The 12,196-nt window shown below is 39.2% G+C and overlaps 1 protein-coding gene across 9 annotated transcripts in view; it reads right to left on the reverse strand.

The window, feature by feature from the left end:
* Nucleotides 1-3,349: 3,349 nt before the first annotated feature.
* DST (dystonin) overlaps nt 3,350-12,196 on the reverse strand; it is a 293,875-nt gene continuing 285,028 nt past the window's right edge. For 4 of the 9 annotated variants that reach the window (XM_042893128.1, XM_042893120.1, XM_042893135.1 and 1 more), the window contains 5 exons: nt 10,348-10,416; nt 9,390-9,583; nt 8,835-8,945; nt 6,157-6,280; nt 3,350-4,418 (listed from right to left, as the gene is read on the reverse strand). In XM_042893128.1, coding sequence (XP_042749062.1) covers nt 4,153-4,418; nt 6,157-6,280; nt 8,835-8,945; nt 9,390-9,583; nt 10,348-10,416 — 764 coding nt within the window. In that variant the 3' untranslated portion in view covers nt 3,350-4,152. The remainder of the gene's footprint in view (nt 4,419-6,156; nt 6,281-8,834; nt 8,946-9,389; nt 9,584-10,347; nt 10,417-12,196) is intronic. The other 5 variants (XM_042893142.1, XM_042893172.1, XM_042893161.1 and 2 more) reach the window with 2 other exon arrangements.

Raw genomic sequence — 12,196 nt, forward strand, 5'->3', positions numbered from 1 at the left:
TACCTGGAATGAGATCAGGTGCTAACATACAGCCTAAGAACTGGGAACACCTGGGAGCTGTTAGGGCAGCTGTGCTGCAATGAGGCAGACCCAACAGATGTTCTCAAAATGCTTGTTTTCCATTCTTGTGGTTATTTAAAGAGCAGTATAGAGAGCATTCAGCAATGTGTCCTCTCATCATGTGCTATATTCAACACAGATGAGCACTATGGTCCCTCTCATAAATGTGAGCTATTGGTGCAAGCAATTGATTGCAGACAGTCTTCCTGCTTGACAGGGTAGATGTTGGTAGAAGCAGCTCCTGGTTCAAATACTGCTGCTGCTGAGTATGGTATGGCATAGCTACTTGCACTAGCTTAAGAAATGTATTCGTTTTTTAAATTTAAGATCACAGATAACCTCATCTCTATGCTTTTGTAAAGCGATGTGCTGCAGGCAAAGCCTCAATTACTGTCAGCTATTACATTAGCATGTAACTAAGAGGTTTATAGTATAAACTACATTGAGAAAGCTGTAGACTATAAGGCATGACTAGCTCTTCTACCTGCATTATTTTTACTTGCAGGTTTCATCTGTAGATTTTTGAACATCTTAGAGACATGTGAAGACATGAAAAACAGCAGTGCATAACAAATTAAATGAGAGAAAAGGGAGCTAAGAACTGAACCAGCTTTTCCCAGTGCTAAATACGCCTCAGACACTGAACTGGTTCTCACAGTCACTAGCTTTTCAACACTTCCTTCCTCCCTGTTGCCACTGTTTCTTTGCTGTGCTGAAAAAGCTCAGAACTTACAGATACAAGCATCTAGACCATGCTAAAGTGTTGTTCGTACAGCAGACTGGGTGAATTTGTGTTCAATTTCTGTTGGAAAATAGTAACAGGGAAGGAAATGCATCTGCTGCAATTAGGTAAAAACTCACGTGACAACAGCATGGACTGGGTTATAGGGCTTCTATAGACCCTTCCTCTAATTTATGCTGGGAACATAGAAAAAATGTTTTTGAATTACAGGAAAATGAAACAGAATAGCACAGATTTCTTTATAAAGTGAGTTCAATAAAAACAAGTTGTTTATCTCTTAATGTGGTTTCACATCCCTTAGATTCTGCTGGTAGTTGGCTTCTCTGACTCACTGAGATTTCAACAATTTCATTTTCTTCTTGGTAAATCTTTGGCCACCAGGACAGCGGTCAGCTAATCCTCATTTCTACACTCTTTACTCCTAGTTTAAAACTAATAATTAAGCGTATTTCCTAGAATGTCAGGGGAAAGTTCTTTACTGAGAGAGTGGTGAGGTGCTGGAACAGGTTGCCCAGAGAGGCTGTGGATGCCCCATCCTTGGAAGTGCTCAAGGCCAGGCTGGATGGGGCCCTGGGCAGCCTGATCTAATACTGACCTAGCAGTTATCAGCCCTGCCATGGCAGGGGGTTGGACTTGATGATCATTGAGGTCCCTTCCAACCCAAGCCACTCAATGATTCTATGAAGACGTGCGTACCTAATCCAAGACGAATCATCACTTGCAATAGAAGCCACACTTCTGGCACAGTGAACTGCTCTGTCTACTTGGGATGCAGAGCCCCTTATCACTGCAAAGCCCACAATATGTCTTTCCCATTGGATTCTGAAGGCTTGTTTTTGTGTCATAGAAATGCAGAAGGTTCAATGCTTATTTTCTTCATTTTCTAAAATGTCTTCATTTTGGGAATTCTTATATCAATCTAAAACATTCAAACTTTTTTTTTTTTTTTTTTTTTTTTTTTTGAAGGTAATTATACACGGTATCAGAGTTTGAGAAAAATTTGGACTTTTAACAGGAGAATTCTCAATCCCTTTTAATCTATTATCGGACAGGTTTCCAAAATGGAACGATTCTCAGAAACCCTTCAGTTAGCTTCTCCATTTTGCCAGCCCCAGCCTCCACAGCTCTGCAGCAGCCAACAAGTTACAGAAACCAGGTTAGTCACTGGGTTCTTCAGTCTACACTGGATTTCTCGGAATCTGGACACAGCTTTAATATTTCTGTAAGGTCACAACGTAGCAATATGCACATATAAGTAGCGTATTTCATTAAACGTTATGAATATGTGTAAAGCTAAGACCAGAGAATAAATTCAGGGTGCTTCAGGCATACACCAACACTACTCCATGAAGACCAGAGCTCATGGAGTGACAGAATATCCCGAGTTGGAAAGCACCCATAAGGACCATTGAGTCCAGCTCCTGGATCCATACAGAACCACCCAAAATTCAAATACTACATCTGAGAGCATGGTTAAAATGCTTCTTGAACTGCAACAGTCTTGGGGCTGTGACCACTTTACTGAGTAATTCAGCAAATACGTGTGCTCCTTCCAGGCCTGCTGCAGTAGGATGTGTCATCAGCGCTGCTCGCTGTGCAATAGAGGCCACATGGCCTTTCACTAGGGCCTGCCCCAGGCTATGTATTTTTCTTTCCCCTAATTCCACCATCTGCTTTCTCACTCAAGATCTCATCCACTGCACTTTTCCTTTTTGCTCCCTGGTGGAATTTCCTGCCTGTTTTCCACAAACACTCGTAGCCTCTCCGCGCACACCGGAGGAAATCCTGACACAAGAGGATTTTGATTGATTGAATCTTCTTTTGAGAATTATTTTTTCAGTTCCTCATGAACTGACTGGGGGATTCAACTCTGTATTTTCAGAAAGCTCTTGTTTCTAATGAGATCTAGTTAGCAGAGAATGCAGATGTCATATTGCCTATAGGTAATCAGCTGAACACTACGAGACCCATCATAAACCAGCCTTCTCCTAACATTCTTCTACTTAAAGCTATGGCATTTTTTGGTACATAAACAGTCAGACCTAAACTGTCTGATCTGTCAAACTAGCTGAACATTTAGTGTGTCTTTCTGATATTATCAAAGAGCATTTTGAATCTCTAAGGATTCTGTCATTACTACAGCATCCACCCAGCTGTTGTACAGCACTCCTATCTCAAGCTGCATCCTTTTTCCATTAAAAATAAACTATTATTCTCTCAAATGAATGAATCGCAAAAATATTTCATTGACAAAAAGAGCAACAGAATTACTCTTTATGCCTTTCATACATGGTGTATATATATCTCACAGTTTAACGTGGAGAAAATAATTATCAACACACAATAATTATACATAATTTCATATCATCTGATATGTGCAATTTAGTGTTTTATTAAACACACACAGCAGCTAACCCAAATGTGATTGCCGTTAATTGGAAATTACATTAAAGTCTATGTTCCTATAGTAATTATCATTTGAAATAACGTACCCTAAAATGTAATGCAGAAATTGATCTTCCTGTGAAATAAGAAATACTGTAGAAATAAAGTTAAGGGACATGTTTATTTCAGAGCCTTCTGCAAGCAAAATTGCTTTGATACAAAATGAGTTCAATAATAATACAGTGCTACCATCCACTCAAGCAAAAGAAAACCTCACATTTACATGAATGCACTTTATATTGATATTCTTATAGAATAATAGTTCCGATATCCAGAATGTGTCTGGCCTCACCGAAAGCAATGGCACAGAAACGCTGCAAGGTATTGGAGTATCATATCACTGGCAAGTGCTTAACTGTGTGAGTTCTCTGAGAGATGCTGTATAAATAAGGGTACTGTGACTGTGGGTCTGTATTCCTCGGTAGCTTTGACACACGTCCTTTAGTGTTTGTTTCATTAGCTCAAAATGCACAATTGTGTCTTTTGGCTTTTTAGTATTCTTTTTTTTTCTTTTTTTAAAGAAAAATCTTGAGGTATCCTTTACTGTTAACTAATGACATAGTGATAGGTCTATTTTCTTCAGGCTCCAGAGATTTACTGTACATTCAGTACACTGTACATTTGGTAATTATTTTTTAGTGTACTTTCTACACATTACTGTGTACAACTGTTAGTTTACATTAAAACTCTTCTCCCCTCCTCACAGGATATGGCATAAACAAAAACAAATCTGACAAAAATTATACACATAAAATAAGAAGACAAATACACAAATAAGGCCATCTGCAGAATTAAAAATCCACCTCTTGCGATATTTCACAACGATTTCTACAGAATATTTTACATCTTACGAACTTAAATACTTAACGCAAAAGGAAAAAAAAACCTTTATGAAGCTAATCATATTATCTCTTCAAGGACCTGTCCAATTTGCTGGCTATCGGCCTTCTCTGGGGAGTTGGAATTTTAGAAGGCTTGGCTGATCCTGGCCGAGAACCTGCTCGGGGTGTCGGTCTGCTTGTAGCTGGGACAGTCTCTGACATATCTGAGCATACAGACTGGATTTCTGAAATATCAAAGTCAGATGCATCGCTGCCTCTGCGGCTACTCGACCTGCTGCCAGCCTTGCTTCCCGCTCGGCTCCCAGGTCTGCTTGGAGTTCTCCTGGTTTCTAGAAAGAAAAGGTACCCAGCAGCATTAGAGGTACAGATGCAAAAGGTGTGCAACTCTTTGCTAAGTCTTTGGCAATCCCAAAAATTTCTCACAGCACAAAGTAGATTTCAGACTTCTGCCAGATAAGCCAGACGATAATCAAAGTTGCCCTCATACTAACACAACAGCACAAAACAATGCTGTCTTTCACTAAAAAGAAGGGAAAATGCAATAGAATGCTGAGACGTAGGAAATTTATCGTTGGCACATCCAGTTAAAGAAAATTATCCTGCCAACTCTTCTTGACTTACTAGACATGTATTATCTATTGATTATGAACAGCTAGATCCTTTCTTTCTTAACCATTTTCTCAACTATGAACTGGAACATTTAAGTATCTGGCATCTCCAAGAACTGAAGATTGATGAATCAACATGGGTTGATAGTGATAAGACAAGGAGGAATGGTTTCAAACTAAGACAGGGGAGGTTTAGGTTAGATATTAGGAGGAAGTTTTTCACACAGAGGTGGTGATGCACTGGAACAGGTTGCCCAAGGAGGCTGTGGATGCCCCATCCCTGGAGGCATTCAATGCCAGGCTGGATGTGGCTCAGGGAAGCCTGGTCTGGTGGTTGGCGACCCTGCACATAGCAGGGGGTTGAAACTAGATCATTGTGGTTCTTTTCAGTCCAGGCCCTTCTATGGTTCTATGAACACATAAATAAGACATGCAGATGACAACCCCATTTTTTAAATGTATACTTCTACCCCACCGTCTTTTTTGTTTTCCAAATCAAAACCACAATATTGAAAGCTGCAAATAAACAAGGGAAGACTGTACCTTCTCCCAAAAAGACAGACTTAGTATATGGGCTCTCTGCAAGCCTTCTAAAGTGAAAGCTTGTCCAGACAATGTGCCATGAAGAAAAAAACCACAACAAAGAATCTTAAACAGAAGAACATTAATGTGGGTTTTCATAATTTTCCAATTACTTATTGAATCATTTTTGATCTCGACAAATCTGATTCCCTGAAAGGGCAAAGAATAACAAGCTGAAGCTGAAATCTCAGCTGGCTCATTTTTCCATATCACCTCTAACTTAAAAGATATAGACTGTTTGAGCAGGATTTTCCAGTACTGATCGGTAAGCTCCATAGAGCTCAAGACATGCAGGAAATGTAGTAGAGCTATCTTCTGCTCTCAACACCCAGCCAACCATGCTCTAAAGATCCTGGAAGAGCACAGCTTCACACTTTCTGTTTTTTATACACTGTTTTTAAAATCTCTAGGGGATGTTCCATTAACAAGATCATCTACAGCTGCTCCCTGCAGCTCTTCTTGCAATGAAAACAGACAAGTCATGATTAAATGACCCCTTTGCTCCATCACAGTTGAACATCACTTGGATACTGAAGTTATTTTCAAATGTGAAAGTGAAGTAAACTCTTTATTCTTAAGCAAATGCTTCTTTCTTAATTCTTTAGGCAGAGATATTGGAGATAGCATCACCAAGAATTTCTGTCATGAATTTGCACATCTGGCACTGAACATAACATAACTGCTGTTCAACCATGTGAATAAAAGACCATTACCCTGATTATGTGCAACCTTGGCAATGATAATGTGGAAACAATAGGACAATTTCTCCTTCCCACTCTTCCAACTAATCTTCCTCACATTTCAAAGCTGACTCACGGGTATCCAGGTAGCCAAATAAAGCAAGGTGTACATCAAGCTTTGAAGTTAGGAAACTCACCTGCAAACTGAGCTCTGACTCTGGTAGCTGCTGTGGACAGGATGCCACTGTCTTCTCCAGAGTGGAAACCCTTCCCTGATAGATATCCTGGCAGTCTGAGTTTACTTCCTTGAATAGGTGTTCCCTATCGAAAAAAATAACAAACAAACAAATATTCTCTATTTTTGCTACTGGAGATGTGGCCAAGTAATAGGTGTTACATAGCTTGGAATATGATTTTGGAATATGATTATCTTAGCAACATTCACTGTGAATCTGAAATACTGGTTTGAGTCAGTATGGACATTTTTAATGAAGTGAAGCTCTGAACATTCCTTTAGTAGTTAGTTTTTAAATAGTCTAAAAGTAAATCAAGAAACAGTTTAATAGGCTACTTGACATTAAAATCTAAGCCATTGTGTGTACTTCAGTGCACATATAAAAAGAAAAGTGCTACTTTCTTACCATTAGTTAAAAACATAGGATTAGTTGATGGTACATGACTTCAGTTAATGAAGCAGCTGAAAATTTACATCTGTATAGCTTGACCTTCCACCATTCTAATTGTTGCTGTAGTGCATTTGTTACAATTTTATAAATACCTGGTAGTATATATAAAACATAACTACCTAATTTCAAAATCTTTTGCCACAGTGCAGAAGAAAAATACACAACTAATTCAAAAAGTCCTTGCTGTCAAAACATTGCCTGAAACATCTCTGCTCCATAGCTTTACCTGCCTTTCTCATTTCTGAAATAAAACAAGCCTTGATTTATTATCAGCCCCAAACAGGAAGATTTCTTTCAGTGCCACAAGAATGAAATCCCCATTTCTCAAATCACAAAACACATGTCACATACCAGATAGGAGTTCTATGCAAATAAGAAGAAAACTGCAGTATTCCCATTAATTTAGAAAACAGAAAAATATTAAGTAATTATCCCCAAAGAAGAAATACTTCATTGATGAATATGGCCCTTTAAGTGGCCCAGACCCCCAGGACCAGTGTTCCATGCCTTTGATCCATACAATGGTGGGGTAGAATTGGATATTGAAAACCACAGTCCACAGAGTGAGCTGGGAGCTGCTGGAAGCTAAGCCCTGAGCAGGGGCCCAGCAGGGGCTGCCTGGTTGCAGCTTCTGGCCCTCCGCCAGCCAGGACCACTTCTGGCACAGCTGAAAGAAAGAGCATACTGATGCTACAGAGCAGACAATCTGCTTGATCTGACAGGGATGGTCACAATATTAACTCTCTTTAAAGCCAAGTACAAATAGTTAGCGGGCTAAGATTGTCCAGCTAGCCACACCTTAGAAACCTCTGCTCTACAGAAACTGCTTGGGATGATTAACAGAAAGGGAAATCTCTTCATCACCCTGATAAAGCTGCTGCACTTTGGTGAAGGCCTTGGGATAGAATAACCAGGACAAAAGAAAAAGAGATCAAACTTGTTCTTCATTTTTGCCCTATACCCATTGCCAGTCTACACGTACAATACTTAACTGCTCTTGGGCAGAAAATGCAGCAGAATCTCTCAGAAATTCTCTACCCCCAATCCCAACCATTTCATTTATAATCTTAATTCATGGTGTTTTACATAAAAGAAACTCAGTTAAACTACTGACAGTTGTAACAGCAGATGAGAAATACAGTGCCCCCATTTGAAATCAATGTCATTTGCTTTCACATCATGCATATTTCTTGTATCTGTTAAGTACCATCAATTAATCTTACAATTATTTGCCAGCTAAGAGATGAAAATACAGTAGATTAGAAACAGACAACTGATTTTATTTTGTCCTGTTGCTAATCATCCAAAGCAACAGCCTTGCATTGCGTGCTTGAAGTAATGTATACATACATATGCTTGCAGTGTGCACAAAAAATGCACCCATTTGCACAAGAAGGAGGGAGTGAAAAGTTCTTTATGCATCTTTGAGTAAAGCCACACAGAGGTCATGTAAATTTAGCGCTGGAAGGTATCAAATGAATAGCAATAGACATCAAAGTGCAGACTTGTGAAAAGCAGATACAAAAACGGGGATGGCAGTTTAAGCTTCTCCACACTGAGCCCTCTATCCAAACTAGGGCAAGAGTAACACCTACAAGTAAAAAGTCAGTTTGCAGCTGCTCCAGCTGCAACCTATTCTCTGCCTGCAGTGGCGTTAGAGAAGACACTTTGGCTCTAAGCCCATTCAAATTTTTGGCCATTCAGCTCAATTACCAGCACAACCTTAGTTGCTATACTGGCAGCTTTTATTTAAGTCATAGTCTGGAAAAAAGACCCAAGCTCATTTCCTGTAAGTCATCAAATAGCTATCTTATTAGAGCAATGACTGGTCATTACCCCCTTAGACCACACTTTCAGCTGTTGGGAAAATTTCTATATCACCATGAGTATTTTGTGCAATCTTGTTTACAAAGATTGATTATCTCTTTATTTAGTGGCTTTTCATAGGAGATGAAAATTAATTAATCTGAGTTTTCAATTTTTGAAAAGTAACAAACAGAACATAAAAAGAAGTCTTGGGGGAAAAAAAGGCAATGAATGAATAAGTTGCAAAGGCCTAAAATAAAGTCAATGCATTAATATGTAAGGGCTGTTGCAGCACTGAAGCACTGAAACTCTAGTGGTTGTTAGTGAAGTTAAAGTTTTAGTGAAGGAAGATGATTAGACTAGAATCTCTATCCTTACTGTACCTCTCCAGATGACCCTTGATAGTCTGAGGATTCTGCTGGCTTAGAAGGAGTTGACGTTTTGCTGTTTGTCAACCATGGTTTACCATAGTTGCGTGTTAAATGATGTGGTGTCTGTATGAAACAATGGTAAATCAAAATATGAAGGACAGTAGATGGAAAACAATGTCATGGAAAAGGCTTACACAGGGAGATCAAATCTCGTAGTAAAAATAAAAACTAAGTAAGAAGAGTTGATGACAAATGTTCTGAAACAAAGATGGCAGAGCTTATTTCTAATATGAATTGGAGAGGTTTTTTGCTATTTCAGAGTTTATTCCCAAGTCATCAGTAACACATTAAATACTTTTAGGAACTTAAAGGAAATCTTCTATTCCTGTGTTGCAAACAAACAGTAGGGGAAATACACTGAAAATACTTCTGATATCCTCACAGAATATGAAATAAAGTTGAGATGCTTCTTTCCTGTCATCTAGGGAAAGTTTCAATTTTGTTAAAGCAACAAAAAAACCTACATTCCGTTTGTTACACTATGTTGTTTTGTTTGTTTTTCCTTACCTTTGGTGTACTTGTAGCAACTGCTTGTGGTGGGGCAGCAGCCTGACTTGACAGAGAAGTAGACCTGTTGGGAGAAGCACCCCGTGAAGAGGGTCGTGATCTACGGCCTCTTGGTCTGAAAGCTGCCATGCTCTGACTGGCACCATCTGCCAAGATGAACTTCTCACGCAGCTCCACATTTGTCCTCCCTTTAGCTGCAGCAAAGAAGGGTGTTCATTTAGTGAGAGATGAAACTCACCAAGCTGTTTATTGTCATTTTCGCCATGCCGATTCCAACACATTTTTACAAGAAATAAAATGCATTACTGTGTAATGCATTTATTTTGGACACGGGAGAATTATGTGCAGAACTTGCTTATTCTAATACTTTATGCCAGCAGGAATGAACCACTGTCAAAGGAAGTCAGCGTGATAATGGAATGCTCAACGTGCTAAATCACTGTTAATCAATCATCTACTAATACACAGACAGAACCTGATGAGCAGTTTTGCTAATTCCACAGCTACTCATTATAAATAATACTTGCTTGGATGTTCCAGGAGAAATTGTTAAGTAAAATTTACAGGAAAGCAGCAATTTAAAACTATGAGATTACGTAGTTTGGCAACATGCAATGATGAACACAAAATCCAAACTGTAATGAAGTAATTGGTGACTAAGCACTCACACACACATACACACACACAGATATGAGAGAATGTTCCGCAAGAATAGATGCAAGAATGTTAGCATTTAAGTGTATCAGTGTGAATGACAATTGTTTTTGAAAGTCTTCAAGCATGTAAAAAAAAAAAAAAAAAAAGCTCATAAAGCACCAGCCCATTTAGGAACACATTAAGCTAAACGTGACGGGTGAGGCATATTAAAAGTTAAACATATATATAAATATATATAAATGGGAAGGAAATGAAGAGAAAGGAGAAGAGAAGGAGAAGACAAAGAGAGGGATTTGCCAACCTATAGTAGGCTGAGTGGTAATTGAAGAGTTTGATTCCGAACGTAACATTTTACTCCCGTGATGATGAACTAGAAAAAATGACACAGGACATGGGTCACATTAAAGAAAATTGTTAGCAGGAGAAGAAATCAAGTATAGCAGCTGCATATGCAAGGGACTCGGAGCCAAAAGACAGGACTCAGAGCAAAAGCTGTCTTTAAGTGCTCTGAGGTGAGCTCTCAACATTCTCCTAAGCAAAAGGAAAAAGGGCTTGGGTAGACTCAATTGCAGTCCTAAGTAATACACGTGTAGTATTTATCTGCTGACATAAAGAAGTAATACAGGCTAAAAGTTTTATGTTACTAGGCCAAATATATTTTAATCTGTTTATGACAACAGTTCTCTGAAATGTAGTTTATTTACATGTAAGAGAAGCTCTTGGTAGAAATGCAGATTTGCTAAGCCAAGCGCTCAAAGAAAAGCCTGAACCTGCACCACTAAGATCATAGTCTACTTTACATCACTGACTTCAATCTAATCAGGATTATGTACCAATGGACACCTTTCAGCATCTGGATGATTTTATAGAGATCAGTATTCCTTTCTCACTATGTTGAGTTACACATCTGTGCATGTACATCCCATGAAAAAGGGGCAAAGCATAGTAGCAAGTACTATAGAGGTATGTAAATTACAAGGCTCGTTAAAGAAGAAGGGAAGGAAGGAACAGTGACTAGTTCCAAATGTCTCACTATATGAAGATAGGGTAATAAGGAAATCATATATATTAACTAGGTATTCATTGCTGTCACTTTCAGCATAAACTCAACTAGGAATTACAACAGTGTGCCCATCAATAGGCGTGAGACAAGCATTTGGTACGTAGTAAGACGGTAAGCAAAAGATCTATTTTTCATACTGCTGAAAACCTCAGAGATATCATCAGAGGGTTATAATAGGTCTTTTGAAGTTTTATGGATACCTTTCAAGCCTATGGACAGAAGTCTCCAGGCCAGAGTGGTACACGCTGTCAGCCCTTACAGGATTCTGTGGTAGCTTCTTTTCTTTTTTAGCATCCCTGTCTTAGCATGGCAAGTGGTACAAAAACAAGCTGTGCACCCTCTCAGGTTCTATGCTGATCTGTTTAGAAACCCCAGTGCCAAAGCAGAAGTTGCATCAGACAGCTGGCTCTGGAGCAAAGTCTACAGGACAGTCAACATCTTTCTCTTCACTACTATGTCTCTCCCTTGAACTCAATGCTATTACAGCATTGACTGTAATTTCAGAGAACTCCTGAGAGGTAAATTGGAGTGAATTTAATTCTGCTACTTAAGAGGATAGAATGACCTAGTTATGCAACATTAGTTGAGTCTGAACACAATATTCTTTGGAATCTTACTATTCTTACTATTCTTTGACTTGCATCTCTTCCACTAACTACACTGTCAAATGACTTCCTTTCTGTCTCCTAATATTCTCCCAGGAATGGTGCCAGACAGAGCCTACCTACCTTCCCTCCACAGAAGTAGGCAAACTAAGATGTCACTAAGTCTCCAAGTACTGATAAAACAATCCATTTGACACAATGCCCTGGAGTGTATGGTGATAGAGCACTCCCTGCTTCCTCAGAACACTAAGTTCTCCTGATCACAGCAACTTCTATTTGCTTTGTACACGGCTCAGAGTTCTGCAAGGTGGTGCTGGGGAGAATGCCAATGAGGAGACAGGGCTACATAGGCAGAGACTGAAAGCGTGGGTGCAGCCACTGGTGAGGGAAGTTTTTCTATTGTTGTTATTCTTTTCAATTCAATTGCCTTCTTTTGATTTACGGCCTGAACATTTCCCTCCTGCTAAGAAGGTTTAATTGGA

Source organism: Lagopus leucura, unplaced genomic scaffold, assembly GCF_019238085.1.
Source record: "Lagopus leucura isolate 7727_CA_CO unplaced genomic scaffold, USGS_WTPT01 Super-Scaffold_73, whole genome shotgun sequence".
Classification (NCBI taxonomy): domain Eukaryota; kingdom Metazoa; phylum Chordata; class Aves; order Galliformes; family Phasianidae; genus Lagopus; species Lagopus leucura.